The 24554-nt window shown below is 36.1% G+C and overlaps 1 protein-coding gene across 1 annotated transcript; it reads left to right on the top strand.

Moving 5' to 3' along the window:
• The first annotated feature begins 20578 nt into the window (after positions 1-20578).
• Positions 20579-22553, top strand: LOC105209218 (dynein assembly factor with WDR repeat domains 1). The gene is made up of 6 exons (XM_029038298.2): positions 20579-20618; positions 20673-20748; positions 20809-21279; positions 21354-21671; positions 21733-22033; positions 22093-22553. The coding sequence occupies exons 1-6, from the start codon at positions 20579-20581 to the stop codon at positions 22288-22290; spliced, it is 1404 nt and encodes a 467-aa protein (XP_028894131.1). The 3' UTR covers positions 22291-22553.
• The last annotated feature ends 2001 nt before the right edge of the window (positions 22554-24554 follow it).

Genomic DNA, 24554 nt, shown 5'->3' with positions numbered 1-24554 from the left:
TTATTTCAAAAGTGTATACAAATTTTCGATTAAGCTGACAGATATACTATATTGGATCCTCAACAAAATAACAGCATATTTGTGAGTTGGTTTTAATAAGGAGGAGAAGAAATTTATTTGTTTCGCAAGATATTTATTAAGTTGTCATTTGCGTGATATTCAATTCTGATAGTCTGTATAGATAGTCAATCCGGAACGACCCGAGATTCGACTTCTTTTTTCAGATGTAATATCTTAAAATTATAATTATAAAACCATAATTATTTTGGAAAATCATGTCATTGACCTTCCACTATTTGAAATTATTTAGTCTATTGAGACTGTTTAGACTTGCGACAGCAGACAGTTACTCATAAATGTACAAACATACATATAATATTCGGCGTATTATCGCTTACTAATTCATATTTACACATATAATTTAAAAATTTGCATTTTTTTTATGAATACTGCTGCTACACACATTAGAATATAATTATTTTTGACGAAGAATTCGCAACAAATTCGCTTTGAAATTGATATGTGTTTCTAAGGTAAGTGAACCCACGGAAGAAGAACATCGTCATGCAAATCTGACGAGGTGAACAACTTGAAGTCTCCATAGACATAAGTGTGTCAGTGTCTGCCGAGCAATGACAACTTTGCCATGTGATTATGTAAATTTATGCGAATTGGTGCTGGTTGCCGCTGCCTAAACGCCGAATATAAGAGCACAAACATAGATAAGTGGTAGGTGGGCTATGAGCAATTTTGAGTAGCTTAAAATTGTAAATTTTTGGCAGACAAAAAAAGACACACACACTTTCGAAAGTGAGTACATGAATTAAGTAGCAGAAGTAATGTTTGAAAATGTATCAATTCAGATAAGGATCACATGGTGTGAATTGCCGCGGCACGCGCTCAAATATTTTATGTTGAGGTTGGGTCATAAAACCGAATAAAACACTTATCAAATAGCAGGAATTATGTACGTTTATTTCTATAGGTGGAGTGGGTGGTGTAAAGTAAGGAAAATATGGCAGTTCGAGTCCTCCAACACTCAGCTATTGTTGTAGTCGCTAGCCATTGTTGTAACCAAAAACCACTTCCACTTTATAACCACTCTTCCAAGCATACCCAAAACCACTCAGCTACTTACCAACCAAGCAAAGTAAGGTTAAAAAAGGGAATTACTTTTAAATCACTGCATACAGTTGGTAAGTAAAACCAAAACACAAAAAAAGCGCAAAACTCGCTTCCTCCTACACAAAAGCCATCGCGCTTAAATAGCTCCCCAGAGTCAACGTGATAAGCATGACTTGCGCTCTAACAAGTACTACACAAGCGCAAAGTTTTCCCACGTAGTAACTGTTTTAATGCAGTTTGTAAAGCGCTCAGGTATGCACTCGAAGGTATGCGTTCCGTACCGTACTGTTCGCCCAACTGGCTATTATCGCTAATTTGCGAACGTTTAAAGTTGTTGTCGAAGTTGTTGGCCAGGTAAATTATTACTTGAAAGTTGTGTAGAAAGCATTATCAGATGATCGTGGCCGCGGAAATTATTTATTAAGCCGAAGGATGACGTTGGTGGCTGAAAAGTAATGCGCGTCGTAAATGGTTATTTGAAGCGCGTGGAATACGTTTTTACTCGCTGGAAGTTTTTTACGTTAATATTACTTACATTTAACGGTTTTTTTTTATGAGAAAGACGTTCAGTAACACTAAAACCTATTTAAGTTCAAACAATTTTACAATTTTTTTTTTGTTTAGAAAGCCATGAGATGTGGACAGGCTAGGCTCCCTCCGTGATCCAAGACATATTTACTGTTATACAAATCGAACTTGAATGGAAGAGAGATCAGATTCATTGATTTATATAACAGGGTTGCAATAGGAGCTTGCAATAGGAGCTATGCGATACCAACTCTATCAGTTTCATACTTTTAGAGTGGTTGTATATGGCTGATATTTAGAAATCCAAAGATCAAGAGAGTCGATGACTTCAATAATTGATGCAGATTTATCGGCAAAGTTGTCGGTGTGCAACCTTTAATATTATTTTGTGCGTAAAGGACCAACTAGGGGTTGTGAGGTGATTTCATAGCAATTTTCGGACTATCCAGCGTTTCCTAATGTTTATTCCAAGTTCTATAAAAGAACCTATATTAATTGTGAGCTCCAGAGTTTGAGAACTTCAACAAACAAATAATATTTAATGTAAAATACTTCTTAAAAGACTTACTTTCTGGAAAATCCAGAATTTCATACAGTTTTCAGACCGATCATAACTGTATAAGATATCATCTCCGTAGGCCCCTATAGAAGCAATGTTAATTTTGTCTCGAAGAACACGCAATATCGTCTCTATAACTTCCATACGTTTAGAGTGATTATATAATGATTAAGGAGTTAGGGGTAGTCAGGATTTTCAAAAATCAATCAATAAAATCTTAAAAATATTCTCTGAAAATTTTAAGTTGATCCGATAATTACTTTTCGAGTTATTCGACAAATAACAAAGAGCGCTCAGGCACTCCAACACACGATTTCGATTTTGTAAGACCAATTAACTGTTGATTTTTTCCCGAAATTCAAAAAAAAAAAAATTCATGAGGCAGCCATTTTGTTAATTTTTGAAAAAAAAAGCTTCGGGTCAGACCCAGGATTGTCTATTTATAAAACTAATTTTTTTATCCGATTGAATTTAGATGAATCTCCAAGGACTTATGATTGTCACCGCGAGGATCTTTTTTTGAAACTGGGTCAACACAGACAGCTATAACATTGGAAATTATAATTTTTTTTCAAAATTTCGTGACTTAAAATTAAAACATTGTGTAATAATGTCACATTATTTATTTGTAAAATAAAATGATTTAATGCAAAAAAAAAAATTACTTAATATTCTCATTTTTTCGTGTCTCTGACTACCCCTAACCTATTAAGATTTGGAAATCCAAAGATCATATTAACTACATTTTAATAACCATTAACACAACATTTGTAGCTCTTCCACATTTGCTCTTACTCATTGCTGTATCATGAGCATCAATGCAGTCACTAACACATAACCTCAACTACACATGCAACCTGATATTCATACTACCAATGTAGCTTTAATGAATTTAACATAACTGTCTCACGTGGGTAATCAACTAATTAAATGACAGTACAAACATAATTAAACTCAGATTACGATAAACTCATTTGATCTTATTTTATGGCCATTGAATAAGCAATTTCGTACGTGTATTGAATAGAAGCACGGATTTGGCCAAACTTAATATGAGGCAAATATAATTATATGAGCTATATACATGTAATTATATATATAAATAGGTTGGTAGCTAGTTACTAATATTTGTTGAGCCTTAATTACAAAGCTCAACATGCTTTACGGCTTATAGATAGTAGCTTTAACTACCGAAATATGCTTATTGAATATAATGCAAGGCCGTCGATGCTTTAGATATTTAGAGAGGAAATGGTAATGAAGGTTGAACATAACCTAAACGTACATTCGATATGCGATGCAAACAAGGTGGTTCATATTATATAAGCACATTTTATATACAGTTAAGCTTAGTAAAGTCATATTGTAATTATACTTAGGGAAAGCTTCAGTATCCGATATTAATTTTCCATTTTTTCGACCTTCGTACATAATATTCAGAAATGTAATGCATACATATGTAAGTAAATAAATGTTTACGCACGATTAGCCAATAAGTTAGCATATTTTTCGTATTATTTGCTTTTATTTTTGTTTATCGCTTGCAATTAATGGCGAAAATGGCCAATTAATTGCATAACTTTGCCAGTTTTCCGTGGACGCAGGTGAAATTCATGCACGGCAATTAACATTAATTGCGCACATTGCTCATGCCAGCAATGCGCTGCGGAAAATGTGGCAAATTATTTCACATATTCACAAGCGTATGTAAAGCTGTGTAAATGGAATTAATTTCAAATACAATTACGCTAAATTGAGCATTGGGTGTAAAATGAGAGCTTTGTTTTAGTTGTAAAATTTGAAAATTTCACAGCCAAAATTTGAATATACGGCACTTTCATAATTAAGTATATATTAAATTTCCTGCTGAACGCTATTGTATAATAAAATATAATTTATTATTGAAAAAAAAAATAATAGAAAATTAATTGTATTTATATATATCTTCAACGTGGTAATTTTCCCATAATTGTTATATATAATTATTGCATATGAAATGAAACTTCCCACTCATCATGCTCTTTCAACAAATCTCTGCAATTGAATTTGCCTAATTTGCTTCGTGAGTTCACTAAATATTTATGACCAACTCATCTCATGATATCAACAAGCACTTGAGTCCATCTGTCTAGATTTCATTTAAATGCCGACACGTAACTCGTAAATCGATTGAGTTTCCCCACTTTTTTCGTAATTTAGCTGGCATTACATAGCATTTATAATAAACAGTTAAATCGATCAAAGGCGCGTGCTTACCACCTGATGACATGGCTCAGCCACAAGCGGAAAATTGAGAATGACAAATACAAGCATACATACATACTTATGCATACATATAGTACTCGTATATGTAGTATTAGCAGAGCGGAATGTCGTTTGGTTAGTGGTAATGAGCTTTGGGAGTTGTGGTAAGTATCTACGTCATTCGAAATCCTTTATTACGAGCTACACTGAAATCAGCACTTACATATACATATGTACATATATATAGTTTGAGTGGATGTGTGTGTATTATCAACGTAAAGGTGGAAATGAAAGTTGATACAAGTGATTGAATGGCAAATACTTCAGTTTATTTACACACTCTTACGCGAGACAACATTTTAATCAGTGCTAATCGAACAAAAACCGAAAAGCTTTGACGTCACTTATTTTTTGCTGTCTGATTTTCTTCTGGAGTAATTAAAGCGAAATTGTTTTGAGTCATCCTAAAATTATCTATCATCAGCAGTTTTGTTTTGAAGCTTCAGTTTGTGTTTCTGAAGATCGTTTAGGCATTGTTCAATGCTCTACTGCCATAAAGGGTCGTGTAAAGGTTCTCATGTTGGTAATATTGTTCACACATTATATACTTTTGATAAAATATTTTAGAAAATTTAGAAATGTTTTCGATCACATTTCATGTACTAACTAATATTCTAGTTTCATACATATTTCTATTATCATTCCTCGTGGAAGTCTGGAATTTGTGCAGAAAATCGGTGAATTAGGAATTCTCGTACTTCTTCTGTCTGTGCCTTTTCGTGATTTCCCTAATTAGACAATCATATTGCACAATAACTTTTCACAAACAACGGCCGATATATTGAAGGATTTATTTTTCAAAATAATGAAAATCTTTGAAGTTAACAACTTAACCTTATTGACGTTTTTTAATAATTCGGCCAAGGCGCCACCTAGCGTTAGATCCTTTTTCAAAGCATAGTTCCCTTACCCTGAAAACGCTACATGCCGCTCGACAAAAAAAGCGTATTTACGACTCTAGTTGGTTCTACTCTAAATATTTTTACGCGCTCCAGCGCCATCTAGCGCTTTTCAACTTCACAATCTCAAGGTTTCTCCAGAACTGACTCCAAAAATTATTTGTGTAAAACCACGACTGTTTAAATAATCAAAAATAAATTGGATATAACTATTACTCTAATATATTCAATTATGTTTACAAATACTAATAAATAAAAATCCCAAATCAAAGGTTTAATAAATCCCCACACCAATTCAATTAAGCCAAAATGCACATAAATTACAAATACTTGTCCTCAATTGCCAATTGGACTAAGAACTCCAAGCAAATTGGCAATAAATTAATTTGCATGCCTGAACAGCCAACAGGCGGCAAGCGTAAAATAGGTACCATTGTTTCATACGAAAAAAGCAAGCAGCGCACAGACAGGCGCTCCATCACAACCACACGCCAATACAACAAAAATGTGAATGACAGAATTAAATGCTCTGCAGTGCTCCACATTCAATTGAGACATAGACACCAATTGCCACGCTCCCACACCAGCCGTCAGGGTCTTTCTAGGCAGGCAACCATTCGCTAGCCACAGCCACAGCACAGCACAATTATGTTCATTTTACAGCTTTTAAAGCGTTTTAGCAAATGATTATGTATGTATGGCGCACTAACTCGCTCATTCATACAATTGTTGGCTAACCAACAGTTGTGCAGCTAACACCCCCCTGCCTAACCACCAACAGCACCCGCTTCGTTCGAAGTACTCGTTGGGCTTCCTGCGCCGCTGCTCGACTGGCTGCCTGTTGTGCCATACACAATTGATGCGTTCCCGAGACTCAGTGGTGGCCTATTATATTAAATAAAATGCTGTAGATCTAACAATTATGAAATTGTTAAGGAGAGATTTGCATCAGAAATTTCTGGCGTTACATACCAGCCAACTCGCCTACAAATCTATGTGATATAGTTGCATGCGCTCTGGCATTCCCGTTATGTACGCTAATTGGCAGCAATTCGAAAGTTTTCGAATACGCGTTGGTTATCATACAATTGCACAACAACAGCGACAACAGCGATGACCACCATTTAACACGAAATGCAATGAAAATAGTTGGTCCTTTGAAAATTTAGCTGAGCTGTCTACTAAAGCATCACCGTGTCTATTTTAATTAATGAATTCCGGGCGTAACGCTGAAATATTTAATTTCGCATAATTTTGTATCCCCGTTTCATGTTAAATACCACTTTCGATTAAATTTGCGGCAAATACATTATAGAGGTTGCTGTTTCTCCTGGAATTTTGAAGTAACTGAGTTAGAACAAGGCTTGGTGGGACCGCTAGATATAGTTACGCTTTTTTGACTAAGTAATTTGGTGCTGGATCACACCAAAGAGGAACTGAGAGGAATGCTTTACTACGACTTGTCGAAAAATCCCTAGAGGCGCGTGGTCGAATTATGTGATTGGAAATCGTGGAATCGTCACAAGTCCAGTTATGATTATACTCAAATAGTCAAATATTCGATAGAGCCCCTGAATTTCATCGGTCCTTATTAGCACTTCATAGAGTATAATAATTCATTCCTCTGCTCTACTTCGCAACCCTTTATCCCAGAGTTCTTTGAACCTATTGAAACTCCTTCTACCTAAGTACATATATTAAAATATTCACTCCTCTTTCAGCTCTTCTGTTTACCTACTTTTAGCATTCAGTCAACAAGGGCGTATTATATCAAAAGCTATTGGCGTATACGAGTACGTCGAACAGTATGTGGGCAGCATATAGGTACACCCAAGTGGAATGTGTTTAACCCTTTATATTTACTCGAGTGTTTATATATGTGGATCACAATTCATTTATCCACAGTGGCGGTACTCGTACTTTGTTTGTTTATTTATACACTTGAGTGCATATTGTTTGCTGTAACTGTTCTTTTGGCGTCATCGTTTGATTTTATTATTGTGCCACTGCCAATGTTGACACTTCCATTCTCATATCAATCGTTGCGAGCGTGTTGTGGAACGATATGTTGTTTGCTGTTTTGTTGTTATTTATGAACAGTGTGCTCAAAAAGTGGGGGTACAACATTTTTTTCATAGTTGGATTTGAGTTGGTTTGGAATTATTTTTTATGAATCTTTTTTGACATATTGAGTCATGGAAAATATTCCAAACCAGTTTTTGTGCAACTTTTGATAATAATGTTATCGTCCTTAATCCGTATCATCAAATGTAGCCACGTGCTTCGTTCCTGATAGTTTTTTTCCTCTGCTGTCGTCAGCAATCCAAGTCTACTTCAATCTCTGTACTAATCTCTTCATAAATCTTACAACTCTTCATTCTATCTATTACAGTCCTCAATCCAATCTTAAAAAAATATTTTTTTTTTTTTCATATTTTATACTACAATTTTTGTAGCAGACTGTATTTGAGTTATTTCTCATATTTTTTCCTTTCAATAATTATTTGTGTCACGCGCAATCAAACAACAAATGAAGGCAAAAGGGTTAATCGCTCAATTACTAGAATATTTTGCCATTTAACACGTGTGCTGAAGAGTTCTTAACGGGCTATTGACTCTAAGGCCAAGCACAGAGGGCAACTGGAGTCGAAAATCAAACACATACTAGTATATTTTTCTCTAGACGGAGTCTTTAAAGAAAATTGACACACCATGCTCCTCTTTTTGGCTGACCTGCTTCGCTGCATTACTCGCTGCTACACTGTGTACTTAGCCTTAATGGTACACAGTGATTATATTGGTTACTTTATATAGTATTGATTTGGCGTAGGAGCTCAAATGTCGCTTTCAGCTTGTGTCATTTTGTGGAGAAAGGATTGAGTATGAGGAAAGGAGTTTCTGTCTGCTATTGAACATGGTATTCGGTTACATATGAATACAAGTGAATCATTTTACTGACAATAGCTTTTGCTTACCTATTAGCTCACATTTGAAACTACTAGTAAAGGATGCTCAAGGCATATTAGCTTACTGTATGGAGTGGAGACATTACGAGGAACATTTGAGTATTTATTTTTCTTTCCTCTTTGTTAGAAATGATACATGATAACTGTAGAGCAATTATTAATCAATTATGTGAATAATGAAATAATAATACAAATAATTTTATCAGGATTTTTTTGCCATTACAATATATCAGTGTAAACTGTGTATAAATGATGGCTTCTAAGAAGGTCTTTTATTAGTATTAGTTTTGCTGTCAGATTCAGCGGTCGTTACCCTGACTTTTCCTAATGGCTTATTCTATCAAAAACCTCTCTTTATAGTTTTAAACTATGCTGAAGTATTTAAAGCTCTCCGTGGCCATTGCTGCAATTTTTAAAGTCCAAATAATATCCTTTGATAATCCTAAAGCACTCTATTTTCAATGCAGCGAGCTAAAACTAGCACCTACTAAGTGCCTGGATCATTTGCATTGGCGCAAATGTGCCAAATCGTAAATCGCGCTCTAAAATGTGTGAATGTGCGAATAATGCTTTGAGTAATTTTCCAAAGTTTTACGCTACTTAAATTTTATATTATTTTTTTTTTTTTACAAACCACTAACCCAAAACAAATACAGCTGCACTGTAGCACTGAAACCCAATAGGGAAACAATAAATTAGATTGAAAGAGAGACTTGAATTTTCGTTATCAAATTGAACTAGTTACAAAAGGAACAGATTTCGAACAATTTCGGGGTTTTTGGTGCCCAATGAGAGAGTAGTTTTGGTGAAGAATCACAACTTGAATGAAATTCGACAGTTTTTCCTGAGAATATATATGAATTGATCTAGACTTTTGGAGCAGTATGAAACTGGTATATTTCTAACTAAAATTTGACAGTTGACAGTTAGTAAGACAGTTGCCTAACTAGGTATGTTCATACTACTTCTAATGTAGTCTATAACCAGTAGATGTCACTCTAGCTACCTATCTATATGTCTACACAATGTGAAAGACTTATGTGACAGTGTCAAAATGGCGGTCTGGCTATCATTGTGGGTAATTTGGATATTCTCGAAAATCCTCAACTCGCTGATGGCGAATTTTCCATTGCAATGAAAATTTACGAGCTCTTCAAAAGAGACTAACGCGCAACAACAACAACTACCGCTACTCTATGGTCATAAAATAAGGAGATAATAATTTAAACTTTTGATAATAATTTTATCGTCCTTAATCCGTATCATCAAATGTAGCCACGTGCTTCATTCCTGATAGTTTTTTTTCCTCTGCTGTCGTCAGCAATCCAAGTCTGCTTCAATCTCTGTACTAATCTCTTCATAAACCTTACAACTCTTCATTCTATCTATTACAGTCCTCAATCTAATCTTAAAAAAATATTTTTTTTTTCATATGTTATACTGCAATTTTTGTAGCAGACTGTATTTGAGTTATTTCTCATATTTTTTCCTTTCAATAATTATTTGTGTCACGCGCAATCAAACAACAAATGAAGGCAAAAGGGTTAATCGCTCAATTACTAGAATATTTTGCCATTTAACACGTGTGCTGAAGAGTTCTTAACGGGCTATTGACTCTAAGGCCAAGCACAGAGGGCAACTGGAGTCGAAAATCAAACACATACTAGTATATTTTTCTCTAGACGGAGTCTTTAAAGAAAATTGACACACCATGCTCCTCTTTTTGGCTGACCTGCTTCGCTGCATTACTCACTGCTACCCTGTGTACTTAGCCTTATTGGTACACAGTGAGTATATTGGTTACTTTATATAGTATTGATTTGGCGTAGGAGCTCAAATGTCGTTTTCAGCTTGTGTCATTTTGTGTAGAAAGGATTGAGTACGAGGAAAGGAGTTTCTGTCAGCTATTGAACATGGTATTCGGTTACATATGAATACAAGAGAATAATTTTACTGACAATAGCTTTTGCTTACCTATTAGCTCACATTTGAAACTACTAGTAAAGGATGCTCAAGGCATATTAGCTTACTGTATGGAGTGGAGACATTATTGAGGGACATTTGAGTATTTATTTTTCTTTCCTCTTTGTTAGAAATGATACACGATAACTGTACAGCAATTATTAATCAATTATGTAAATAATGAAATAATAATACAAATAATTTTATCAAGATTTTTCTGCTATTAAAAAATATAAGTGTAAACTGTGTATCAATGATGGCTACTAAGAATTACTTTTATTAAAAATATTTTTGCTGTCAAATTCTGCGGTCGTTACCCTGACTTTTCCTAATGGCTTATTCTATCAAAAACCTCTCTTTATAGTTTTAAACTATGCTGAAGTATTTAAAGCTCTCCGTGGCCATTGCTGCAATTTTTAAAGTCCAAATAATATCCTTTGATAATCCTAAAGCACTCTATTTTCAATGCAGCGAGCTAAAACTAGCACCTACTAAGTGCCTGGATCATTTGCATTGGCGCAAATGTGCCAAATCGTAAATCGCGCTCTAAAATGTGTGAATGTGCGAATAATGCTTTGAGTAATTTTCCAAAGTTTTACGCTACTTAAATTTTATATTATTTTTTTTTTTTTACAAACCACTAACCCAAAACAAATACAGCTGCACTGTAGCACTGAAACCCAATAGGGAAACAATAAATTAGATTGAAAGAGAGACTTGAATTTTCGTTATCAAATTGAACTAGTTACAAAAGGAACAGATTTCGAACAATTTCGGGGTTTTTGGTGCCCAATGAGAGAGTAGTTTTGGTGAAGAATCACAACTTGAATGAAATTCGACAGTTTTTCCTGAGAATATATATGAATTGATCTAGACTTTTGGAGCAGTATGAAACTGGTATATTTCTAACTAAAATTTGACAGTTGACAGTTAGTAAGACAGTTGCCTAACTAGGTATGTTCATACTACTTCTAATGTAGTCTATAACCAGTAGATGTCACTCTAGCTACCTATCTATATGTCTACACAATGTGAAAGACTTATGTGACAGTGTCAAAATGGCGGTCTGGCTATCATTGTGGGTAATTTGGATATTCTCGAAAATCCTCAACTCGCTGATGGCGAATTTTCCATTGCAATGAAAATTTACGAGCTCTTCAAAAGAGACTAACGCGCAACAACAACAACTACCGCTACTCTATGGTCATAAAATAAGGAGATAATAATTTAAAGCTTCGTTAATTCGTGTTTTACTGGACTTTGTGTGCAATTTAAAAATAAACCTGTTTGCATATCACGAACTTACGTCAACAGCGACGCGTTTGTGTCTGTCTGTTTGTATCCTTACGGCGCTGAAACGTGTCACTTACATTATTTTATGAGATAAATAAATGTGTTGATGAAGTGGCCTGATTCGTTACGGGCGACGCATTATCAATTTATGGAACGCTTGATTTACGCACACATCTATATATACCATATACATACGTATATTGACATATATATATATGTATATGTGTAGGTGGACCTGGCTGACCCATTTAACGAGCTGCATTTATATCCTTCCTTACACACACACACACGCATACATATACACTCAGCCTTCCGTCAGACGCAATCCGTTTACACAAGCTACCGCGTTGATCCCAAAATAAACATAAAATGTAATAATAATTTCATAACGGTTAATTTTTTGAATAATTTATAAATTAATGCCGGCTTGGCGTGCGCGGCGTAACCTTCATGATTGCCTCGTTGCCACACAATTGCCGCACACGCGCTCATACAGGTGTCGTGCGGCACACGGACCAGCTTCCGTAAGCAGCACTCAGTTACAGTGGTGTGCAAGGTAATGGCAGTGCGTTAAGTAAACGCCTGATATTTTTAATTGAAAGAATTATGGAACGTCATCAAGTAAAAATCGTGCTCTCATTAATTTAAAATTGAAAATTCTTTCAGTTCTTTAAGCCCAAATATATAAAGTAAAGCGTTTCAATGTGAGAATTACACTCAGAGAATTTTCATTCATATCCGAAATGATAGAACGTAAGAATTGAGATCCTTGCGGTTATCTAGATCCTACTTGAACTGGTAAGTACGAATCAATTATCACCGAAGTCATCTAACGGGGGGCTCAGAAGAGCAAGCTGTTTCGACTGTGATGGACCAAAGAGAAAGGGGTATTAGAGTGATACGGACACTCTTTGCATGCAGGAAATATGTTGGGAATGTCCATACCCTCTCTGGATAAGTAGAAATTTCGCCAGTATCCAGAACAAAGTTAAAAAAGTGTCACTCTATTTGCGCAAGATAAATCGAGCTCGGTGTATGCGTTGGTTGGTGATTTGACCCCTAAGACGTCACTCACTGGCAGTGAGTCAATGAAAATAATAATAGCACGTCGGTTTATGGTGTTCAGCGCTTCTTTGAAGTCAGTCGTGTTCGAAGTCTGGTCGGTATAGTGCTTTAAATACTCGACGGATTTCAGGAATGATCTATTAATAACTATGGGGGTTGTCTCAGTTTCCAGCAGGTGGCTGTAGGACGGTTTCGGTGAAAACATCCCCACAAAAACTGCTTTGAGATCATTTAATAATGCCCCTCTACAGGAAACATACGGGCCTCGTTGTGCAGATGCTAGACCGTAGGCATCAAGAGACAGCCTATGACTGTCCGAAGCGTGGTATTAGCAAGTCTTATGATGATTCTTCATCTGTTTCCTACTCGTACATCCAGGCAAATATATTGTAGCGGCGTCGTTTATGACCGGCCAGCAAATTGCAGTCTAACTAAATTATGAATCATCAATTGAGATCCTTCAAAAATGCTAGTCCGAAATCATATGAGTATGTACATATGTAAGCTCAAGAGTACTAAGCGCTACTATTATACAGAACACAAATGTGGAAAAACATATATGTGCTCTAAAACTTTTTTAGCACATACCTAGTGTGCGCTCATGTCCATAAGCGCGCGTGTAGGCTACTATATAGGTGTCCATGCTTTGCTTACACACGTATCCAAATTTATTGGCCGTAAATTTAAATCCACTTGAAAGATTTTTATTGTTTACGAAAGCGTTTTATGTGCTTCTAAATTGAATCATTATCACGCCATGGTTGTGAGAGCTCAAAACTCTAGAGGAAATCGCTCAACCTGCAAGCATATTGAAGTGTGCGTGTGGATGCAATGTGTGTGTATGTGTATGTGTATGGGTGCAGTAATGTGATTTCACATTTGAGGAATCGTCTATTCAGCGCTATAAAACGCCAAACTTGTCCATTCCAACAGCTGCCCCGCCACAAGCGCTTGCTCATAGCTTCGGAACACATCCTAATCTCCTTTTTTCGCAGTTCATTTAATGGAGGTCATAAATATGTTTGAAAGAAGAGATATAAAAATGCTAGAAGAGCACTTAATTAGGCATTAACACTTTAAATTGGTGTGGTACTAAAAACAGGAAATTAAAAATAATTGAAAAAATATATAATAAAAGAAAATTTAAAAGTGAATTATTACCTATTACCTTGACTTGATTAACACAAAGGTAGACTCTTTGAAGAAGAAGAAGTGTATGATTAAAATGTTCTCACGTAGTTGAGCTATTAAATTAAACGGCTGACCATAAACAGTTTCTTAATTCTTTAAGCTTTCAAAATTATCGAGAAGCCTTACATTGAGCTTCCAAATCATTCAGCCTAAAGTATAAAAGACATCAATGTTCTTAAAATAGTCAGGTGAATAAGTGTCCTTGGTATTTTCGATAATAACTTTCGAAGCAATCGAAGATTATTAGCAAACGATGGATCTAACCGCCGAACCAACTTACTTATCCTTCGTTTATAGTTTCGGTTATACGATTATATACAATAAAAGAGCTGTTGAGATGGCTCGAGCCGCAGTCTCTGTGAAATGATGGTTGGCCGCTCTGAACGATGAAAAAAACTAGCTAAAATCGTTAAATATGAAGAAAAAGGAAAGCGAGTGAGATGGCTGGAGATACGGTCGCTTTGGAACCATCAAAATAGTGCTTGATATCAAAAAAAGAAGATGCTCTAAGCAAGTCATATTGCCTAGTATTCCCTGATAACGGTTCTTCGAATAACACGTAGAAAAGTAGTAGCCTCTATTAACGAATATGAGACTGGCCGCTCGGAACCAATGAAGGAACTGCGAAAATCGTTATGTATGAACGACAAAGAGAACGGAGGAGATGGCAGGATCTGCGGCCTCTTTGGAGCAATCAAAATAGTGCTTGAAATAAAATATGTAGTTTCAAATTTACTTAAAAAATCCATGACCCTCTAAGTCATACTCACAGGCAGTATTCCCGTAAATATCGTCTATCAGTACGCCAATTCCGTGACTGTGGCACTAAAAATATTAAAGAAAAAATTCAATGGCTTCTCAAATCTACACATCTCACTCACTTTCTGCACGCAAAAGCACCGTTACACAGTAGAATTTCTCAAACTTCTTAACCTGTCAACACTTTTCTTCAAATCTTTAACAAAATCACCAGCAACAATGACTACAATTTCCCCAAATTAATTTCGCCACTTTAGTATTGAGATAGTTTGCTGGCACACCTCCCACCCACAAGGGCAACAGCAGACATACATTGCAAACAGCTGTTTTGGACGCTGAAAAGAAACTGACTACAACTGAGCTGCAAGACAAAAAATCACACGAAAAGCTTAAAAACCTGACAGGGAATAATGAAAGCAATAAAAGCAACAAAGACGACAGCGCTGACAAAAGCGAAGACACATTTGGGGGGTTGTAGCTGGGGGTGCAGACAAAAAGCATAACAGCAGCCATAAAAACACGCTGCTGCGAGCCAACTTGGTCATGGATTCTCCAAAAACTACTATTATGTAATCCCTGTCAGTGACAAAACTCACTAACAACAACAATATTAATAACATAACAAAGCAACAACAACAGCAACAATATGCGTATAGTTGCTTGAGCTGCAGTTGTGAAAGGAATATGGTCGCAAGCAGAGCAGAGAGGAAGAAATACCGAATTTTGCGGTCATTCAGGTTCTCAAGTTGCCTGTACACGCCAGTCGACCAGTATATATATATGTATGTGCAGGTGTCAGCCACACACTTTCGCCTGCTTGTGGCTAAGTTTGCACGAATTTTCGTTGAGATTTCCGACATTGTCATTAATAAGGCGTCGATAACAAAGGCGAAGTAAGCTGAAATGTAAGTGAAAATGATTATAGCAGCACAAAGCAGCAGCAAAAAAGTTGTCATAAGAAAAGTCAAGCAACACTGGCAGTAAGGGAAACAACAACAATTGGCAACAATATCAATATACAATAGTTGTATGGCTGGTATTAGTTGCGGTAGTAATACAACAAAGCCACTTTGCCATTTTTGTGCTAATGTTCTTACACTCTCTTGCTGCCCACCATTCGCGTTTACAACGGTAGTGTGTCTGCTGCAGTCAACGACAGTGTCGCCAAGCAAAGTCCATTCATTCAAATCTATCCTTTCTTCACCTTAATTTCCCCAACAACAACTGAATTGATAGTTCGCGCGGCGCGAGCTCTCTCTATTCAAGCGCCAGTCATTCACGGGACAGCAGCAGCAGCTACTCATCTCTAAAGCCATCTCCACAAGCTTCTTCATTTATGCTTCAACTATCGCTATATGCTGCTGCTACTGCTCTGGCTGCCTTTATCTTTGGTGTTGCGCCACAAGAGCCGTTGTGGCAGCACTTTCTTCACAAACTGCTGTTGCTGCTGCTCCTTAGACTATGGTTATCAGTGTTGATGGCATTGAAGCAGCGTCTTTAAGCACACTGTATTGTTCATAAGCTCTATAGCAGTTTTCTACACGTGAGTGTTTGTTTGTGTACGTCCTTGTTTGTATGTCTGTATGAATGTTTGCAAGGTCACTTGGCTGTTGGCTGCTCGGTCGTCATTGTGCGTTTATTAAAATTGTTCATTTTTCTTCTTGTTTATCGGGGACCTTTGCTGCGTACACAAGCGTCAACAATAGACCTACAGTACCGCTATTTGCGCTCTATATGCATCGGTGTACATGTGTGTTTATGTTCTTCGTAGAGTTTCGGCATGTTGCCGCAGACACTTTGTTAATGACACAATAACGTCACTTTCTTCGCTGGCCGCAGACGAAAATCATTTTTATTTATATTTTCGTACATTTATATATATGTATTTATATGCTTGTAATAGCCTACTTATTAGACTAATTTCTGCGTGCAATAGTGCAGGTGCTCATAGTGGGCCGCCTGCTGGCCATTGAAAATAATCACTTATACGCCCCGTTGATCGGACAGAATGCGCTGCAGTTCATGCGGTTCAAATACAAGTGTGTTCATATGTATTTATATACTTACACATGTGCGTAAAATAAACATGCTAGATTAGCAGTATTTTGTGGAAGCAACAAATGTTGTCGGAGTAATTTCATATGAACACCTACATACATACACTTATTGGAAGGTTAACACTAATGTATTTACTTGTATAGTTTTACATGAAAATTGTGGCTTGTACGCTATTACTTCTAATTCAAAGAATGTCTTGAATTGCCATCAAAGTAAAATATTTATTGTATTAATAATTTAATATATTATAATAATTTATGGATACTTTACACACAGACTAGTTTGTAACTAGTACAGAACCTCCATAAGAAATGGAAAAATGTCATTTTAATTATACTAAGAAGCGTCAACTTATTATAATATCGAAAATTATTTTTGTATATAGTATTTTAAATTATTTTAAAAAAATATTTTTGTATATCAAGCTACCTTATATCCAATATTATTAGCTCACTTTATTTAATTAAGATATATCACATATGTATTAACCGATATATATGGTATAAAGCTCACGGTATATTAAAAAGCTATTATATCGATTTGAAGGGGCTATACCAGTATGACACTAATCGATTTTTTATTTTGCTTATTCAATAGTTAATAGTTTCAAAAATATCCTGTGAAATCCGCAAGGTCGTATTTTGAATAGTTTTCGAATGGCAACGTTCTAAAGAGCGACCGCTCGCAGGTATTAATGGCTATAGTTGAAACTTAGAGGCGTTTTTCTCGAAACGACTTTTCACAAAATTACTGACATCATAACTCAACGAGAAATTGGCAGATCGACTTCAAATTGAAACTGAATATTCTTTAATATATTTACTATACAATGATAGACGATCTTTTTGATTGGTTAAAAATTGTCAATTTGGCAATAAAAAACGACAATTATTTTATTAAAAAAAAAACGAAATTTTTTCAGAACTACGCCATTTTGTTAATTTTTGATATTTTTCATAAATCGTATGATATTGTGTAGAAAATAACTTTAACTTTAATAATCTTTTTGAATTTTTTTGTTTCAGCTACTCACTCGCCCTGAATCATGTCAGCAGTTGGGGAACTTTTATTTGGCACCTCCGAAGACAGCACATAACTCCTTTATTTTTGTAAAAATGTAGCAGAAACAAGTAAGGAAAGGCTAAGTTCAGATGCAACCGAATATTTTATACTCTCGCAATTTATTGATATATTTATATTAAGATAACACACAATTTGACCCAATTTGAAAATCTTATAATTAAGTATATGAGAGCTAGGGGAAGTTATGGCCCGACTTTAACCATTTCTGGTACAGAGACACAATATTAGAAGAAAAGTATTTCCTCTGAATTAAATTAAGATACCTGAGAGATTTACCCAAATTTTCGGTGAAAAATTACCATGGGCACTGAATTCTTCATATTCGATATTCGGGGCTTTGAAAAGTTATAGCCCGATTTCGACAATTTTTTCACAAGTGATGCCACAGATCATATACAGTATTTATGTAAAGTTTTATTTCGCTATCTTCATTGGTTCCTTAGGTATATATTATAAAGTGAAGAAATAAGATGGAATTCAAAATTGAGTTGCATGGAAAGTTGTTGTGGTTGTGAACCGATTTCATCCAAGAAAATATTATATACCGAATTTCATTCGAATCGGTCGAGTAGTTCCTGAAATATGGGTTTTGACCCATAAGTGGGCGATGCCACGCAGATTTTCCATTTTGTAAAAAAATCTGACTTCCAAATATGCCCCTTCCTAGTGCGATCCTTAGTTCCAAATTTTACTTTTATAACTTTATTTATGGCTTAGTTATGACACTTTATGTGTTTTCGGTTTTCGCCATTTTGTGGGCGTGGCAGTGGTTCGATTTTGCCCATTTTCGAAAGCAACCCTCTCACGGTCCCAAGGAACATGTGTTCGGTTTCATTAAGATATCTACATTTTTACTCAAGTTATCCGTTGCACGGACGGACAGACTGACATTTTTTCGGATTTTGACTCGTCTCGGCACACTGATCATTTTGATATATATAACCCTATATCTATCTATATAGCAATTTTTGTTGCGAGAGTATAAATATAACTTATTATGTCCAAAAAACATCGAAACATTCGATCAGGTACTTTCTTAAAAAAGAATCATGGGTTACACTGGTATAGCCCCTTATCTATTTTTGGCATGGGGGCACATTAATAAAAGAAAAATATTATTTCTGAATTTCTATAAAACATCTAGAGACAAATTAGCTACAGCCACTTAATGTTCGATAACTGGAGCGTTGAAAAGTCCGATAATCAGATTTATTTTTTAAATGAGCGTTAAAGTGACATAAATAAACGTTAGGTGAAAAAAAACTATTATATTCTATGCAATCTGTTGCGAGAGAGAAAAATTTTACGTCTTGCTAAATCTTTTTGGATAATAATTTGAAAATTATATGTCTTTTTGATGAAACCTCTAAATGTTTTAAAGTCATTTTAAACATGTTCAGCTTAAATCTTCAACGTCATATAACTACTTGTCATATTTCCGATATTGTTTGCCGGATCAATAATAAAATATAACGTTTTACATAAAACATTAAACCTATGATTTTGAATAACATTATATATATTTTAATTTTTGGTTTACAAATTTGTATTCAAGAAAAAAATCAATAAAATGTAATTGGTTATTATTATTAACATCTTTGTTAATGATGTTTTTCACATTCATATCTTAAATGGCAATAAGCCAATTCGCAATCTTCAAAAAGTTATTTAAGCAACAAATATTTACAAAATTTGTAGCTACTTCCAAAAACAGTAAGCATCTACTAAAATTTCCCCGTATTTGCGGTTGAAAGCTTTTAGTACTAAAAGCTCCATAGAATACAGTGGTTTAAGTATGCCAAAAGGAATGAGAAAACTGTAGTCCATTTATTAATTCACATATATTTTATTTACATTTGAGGTGCAGAATATGTACGGAAATCTTCTAACACTTGTCAATCTTCTTAATTTGCCTATTATTGTTTTTATGATATCTTATAATCGAGATAAATGCTAGACCGACGAGGTGAAAGTTAGGCGGATACATAAAGTTGAACTAATTAATGGTTTTGTAGAGGAGCTAAGAATTAATCAAGATATGAACATCAGCCTGAAGAAATGCATGACCTGGAAAGTTGTTGAATCTCAAAAACTAATTAGGTAAATCCCATATTAACACAAAATAAAAGCATTGCAGTATTTCTCCTTGAGCAGAATATTATATACACAGATTTTCATATGTTCAGTTGTCTTTAATGTGGATATCTCCCTTAATAAGTCTACCTAAGGAAACTAAGAGTAGCACATACAACCTCACAAAGGCTTCACAAAGGACTATATTTCAAAGTCTACGTGTGTTTTCCCTTTGGCAAACAACTTTCAAAAGAGATCTTTATTATGGTTCTTCGAAGACTATTACAATTGCACTGAAGAGTTAAGATGCACTATCGTTACTGTAACAATATAAATTAGGTATAGACATGCAACTGAGACCTCGTACCAAGAAGTAAAAATTAAAAATAATACATAACGCCTAGGCTCACATTCAATTCAAGAATTTTTATTATTCTCAACACACATTACGACTGACTGCTTGTTTGTTACTCATACGCCATGGCTTCTCAAAAAACAAATGCTGCTTGCAAAACACTTAGCAACGCTCCTACACATCGAGCGCCCTACGAAATTTATTGATCCAGCGGGAGAACACAAAAGGAATGTTCCATTTCAGTACAACAGTTTACGGGTTTGTTGATGGTTTACTTTTCGCTTTTTGGAATAATTATTTTTTTTTTTATAAAATATTTTTAATAAAATTTAACTTGATTTAACTAATTAACGCAAACATGAGCTTAACCAAAATCTACCTCCGTTATTATCCACCAGGTGAGCTTGCAACACAAGTGACTTCATTAAATTAAAAAAAACTTCAATTTTTAGGTTTGGCGCTCAATTGTCGCACCGCCGAAGGCAAGGAAATGCTGCAACACATAGATCTGCTGGACCTGAAAGCGAAGTGTGTGACCTAAATAAACTAAAAAATTATAATTTATAACTAAAGCACTTTCATTTGCAGCACACGTGTGGAGAGAGTAATGAAAAATATTGCAAACGAACTACAAAACTCAGTGAAAAGAGGTGAAAGAAATTGTGACACTGCAGGACTCAAATTTGCGGCTAGCGTCGAGAATAAACAACAAAAGCACACATTGAACTCACCAAAAGCGGACGAGAAAAGAACAACACCCGATGCGACCTTCCTACAACAAATCATCGACAACTATACGGATCCATTGCGGCAGGCCATTGCGAAATTGCAACGCAAATTGTTGGAGCCCACACAAAAGAAGTTCTACTTGCAACGTCGCGTGGCACACCTGTTGCCACTGACCAACATCTGTTTCGACAGAAGCGGTACGCGCTGCTTGACCGGCAGTTATGACCGCATTTGCCGCATTATCAACACACACGACGCCGTGGAGGAGCCGCTACTGCTGAAGGGGCACGATAATGTTGTCTTCTCCGTTGCCTTTAATCAGCCCAAATGGTATTTCTTATACAGCACAAGTGTACCGTTATGCTTTACAGTTGATTAACTTAATGTAACTTGCAACTCAACAGCGACAAAGTGGTCACCGGTTCGTTCGATGGCACCGCACGTGTGTGGCAAGCTTCGAATGCTCAGTCGCTGTGCACGCTCTACGGCCACACAGCCGAGCTGGTGATGGCCGAATTCGATCCCATACAATCGAGCATGGTGACCACCGCCTCCATGGATGGCAGCGCGCGTTTATTTGACATCGAGACGGCCTTTGAGCTGCAGCAGCTGCGTCAGCATGGTGCCGAAGTGATAGCGAGTCGCTTCAGCCGTTGTGGCAATATGTTGCTTACTGCATCCTTTGACAGCACGGCGGCCATTTGGGATATACGGGCTGGCTGGTAGCTTATAAATTACATCACAAAGATTCTATTTATTTCTGCTTAAATATTTACCATGCAGCCTCATCTCACAACTGCGTGGCCACACTGCCGAACTGAGCAACTGTGTGTGGAATTTCTCTTGTGATCGCATTGCCACTGCTTCGTTGGACAGCACCGCTCAGCTGTGGGATGTACGTCGTCTAGATGTACCGTTACACAACATAACCGGACATCGCGAGGAGGTGCTGGATGTTTGCTTTGACCCAACCGGTTGTCGGTTGGCCACATGCAGCAGCGACTGTACGGCACGCGTATGGGACCTGCGTGGCGAATTGGTGCAACTATCCATTATGGAGGGTCATAAAGATGAGGTGTCGAAGGTAAAGCGTCAGTTGTGCATTTTTTTTTTGTTTTTTATACTACAATTTCTTATTTGCAGGTTTGCTTTAGTCCGCCTGGCGCTCTGCTCATGACTGCTTCTGCTGATAACACTGCGCGCTTGTGGCTTACGGAGTCCGGTCAGTGTTCGCAGGTTTTGAGTGGCCATGACTCAGAAGTGTTTTCGTGCGCATTTAGCTATGCTGGTGATATCATAGTCACCGCTTCGAAAGACAACACTTGTCGCTTGTGGAGATGATACGACTGGTATACAGTGGCATTTAATGATGTGAAGTGAAGCGATGTGGATTATAACTAAGCAAAAGTAGTGAATGGTGTCTTATATGTTATCTTTTTATTTTGTTTAAGATATGATATTTGAATTTGTTATACAATTTGTAGAAATTAGTGACTCCAAAAAAATATACATAAGTTAATAACACATAAGTAGAGCTTTGCATGACGAGTTTAAACAACGTTAGATATCGTGATTTTAGACCGATTTCACCAATTTGTACTAGATAAAAGCAGCAGCAACATAGTTAGACGCTTTCATTAAGAATTAATTCATAAAAGTTCCGTTTGTAAACTAGTTTGATCTCATCTACATGGTATTTGATTTAAAATTTTAGACCTACGGTAGCCACCTACTCCCCGTCTTTTCAATCTTCTGTAATGTTAATGTGGTTTTATTGCATGGAAAACTTATTTTTAGAGGATGTTTGTTGCTAGCGAGTCGATTTTTTCCATCATTAGATTAGGTTTGGTTAGGTTAAAAAGGTTGACCTTTGCAACAGGTTTCGCGATGGATCCCACTTGGACAGCTCAAAGTGCCAGCGCGTTGTGATACCAGAAGACTCCTGGAAGGAGGCTGAATTTCGGAGCAGTTCGCCTACCGCTACCTTTCCTAAGATACCTCTGCTTAAAAGAGACCACAATAATCTGGTGACCTGAAACTAAGTTTTATGGAAAGCTACTTGCAGAAGACTCCCCCCCCCCAACCTTCCCCCAACTTTTCGATCCATCCGTGAAAATGCTGGTTGCGCCTCTTCTTAGGCGATTCCGTCCTGACCACACTCGCCTCGAGGGAAAATAAACAAAGAAGGAACTGCAGAGATTGTGACACAATGGTCGATATTTTCACGGATGCAGTTGAAGTTGCAGAGAATTTCGGAATATCCCGGCATGGACATTTTCATGGACCGGCTTCCCTGAGTATAAAAGCAGCTTTTGCTGCAATGTATCTGCCAACGATATCCACAGGCGCTATGTGCATTCAGGGTTATTGTTGGCGTTGTTCAGGGTTGCAGTCCTTATTGATAGCATTATTATATTAGAAATCAGATACAAATTAGTCGAACATAAATAAACCAATGATTGACCTTAAGTATATATAAACATGTTAAAATGCGTCTTCGATTAGCTTGTTTCAGCCTGCTCACTTATAAAATATTTAGTGCCAAAGAGTATGTGTGATAACATATGTGATTTATACCAGTTTTTTTATACCCGGAACAGGATATATTAAGTTTGTCACGAAGTTTGTAACACACAGAAGGAAGCCCTATAAAGTATATATACAAATGATCAGTATGTTGAACTGAGTGGATTTAGCCATGTCCGTCTGTCTGTATATATACGAACTAGTCCTTCAGTTTTTAAGATCTCGTTTTGAAATTTTGCAGATGTTATTTTCTCTTCAAGAAGCTGCTCATTTGTAGGAACTGCCGATATCGGACCACTATATCATATAGCTGTCATACAAACAGAACGATCGGATCAAGCGCTTGTATGGAAAACTTCCGCATTTTACTACATATCTTCAGGAAATTTGGTATGAGTTATTGCTCATAGAAATAATTTAAACTCCGAAAAAATTATTCAGATCGGTTCACTATAGCATATAGCTGCCATACAAACCGAACGATCGGAATCAATGGCTTGTGTGGAAAATTACGCATTTGACGTGGTATCTTCACGAAATTTGACATGGATTACTGCTTAAGGTAATAATATAATCTCCGAAGAAATTGTGCAGATCGGTTAACCATATAACCTTAATGTTTCTAGCAAACAACCCGGCTAAAAAGAATTAGTAAAATGTTTTCTTTTTTTTTACTTACTTTTTCTTACGTCTTTAAATTTGCTTAAACACATAGTTACTAAAAGAAATGCACCTGTGAAGGGTATATTAGCTTCGGTACAGCCGAAGTTAACGTTTTTTCTTGTTTTGGTATAATCCCGATATCAAATCATCCCGATAGCAAATCAAAACCAGTTATTATTAGAATGCTAAAATTGACAATGCTCCTTAGCTTAAATAAAACTTCAAAGTTTGTTTTTTTTACATATAATCTTTGTATTTCAGTTATCATTCATTTATTAACATTCACTACAAACACGTGTGTATATCTTCTTATTACCATTTCATTTGTTGTTTTTTTCTTTTTTCTTTATTTACTTAATTTTTTTTTGTTTTATTTTATTTTTGTTTTTGTTTTACTCACTTACAACTTATTACCA

This window comes from Zeugodacus cucurbitae, chromosome 2 (genome assembly GCF_028554725.1).
Source record: "Zeugodacus cucurbitae isolate PBARC_wt_2022May chromosome 2, idZeuCucr1.2, whole genome shotgun sequence".
Lineage (NCBI taxonomy): Eukaryota > Metazoa > Arthropoda > Insecta > Diptera > Tephritidae > Zeugodacus > Zeugodacus cucurbitae.
Note: the sequence above shows the minus strand (reverse complement) of the source record. Positions and strands in the feature narration are given on the sequence as shown.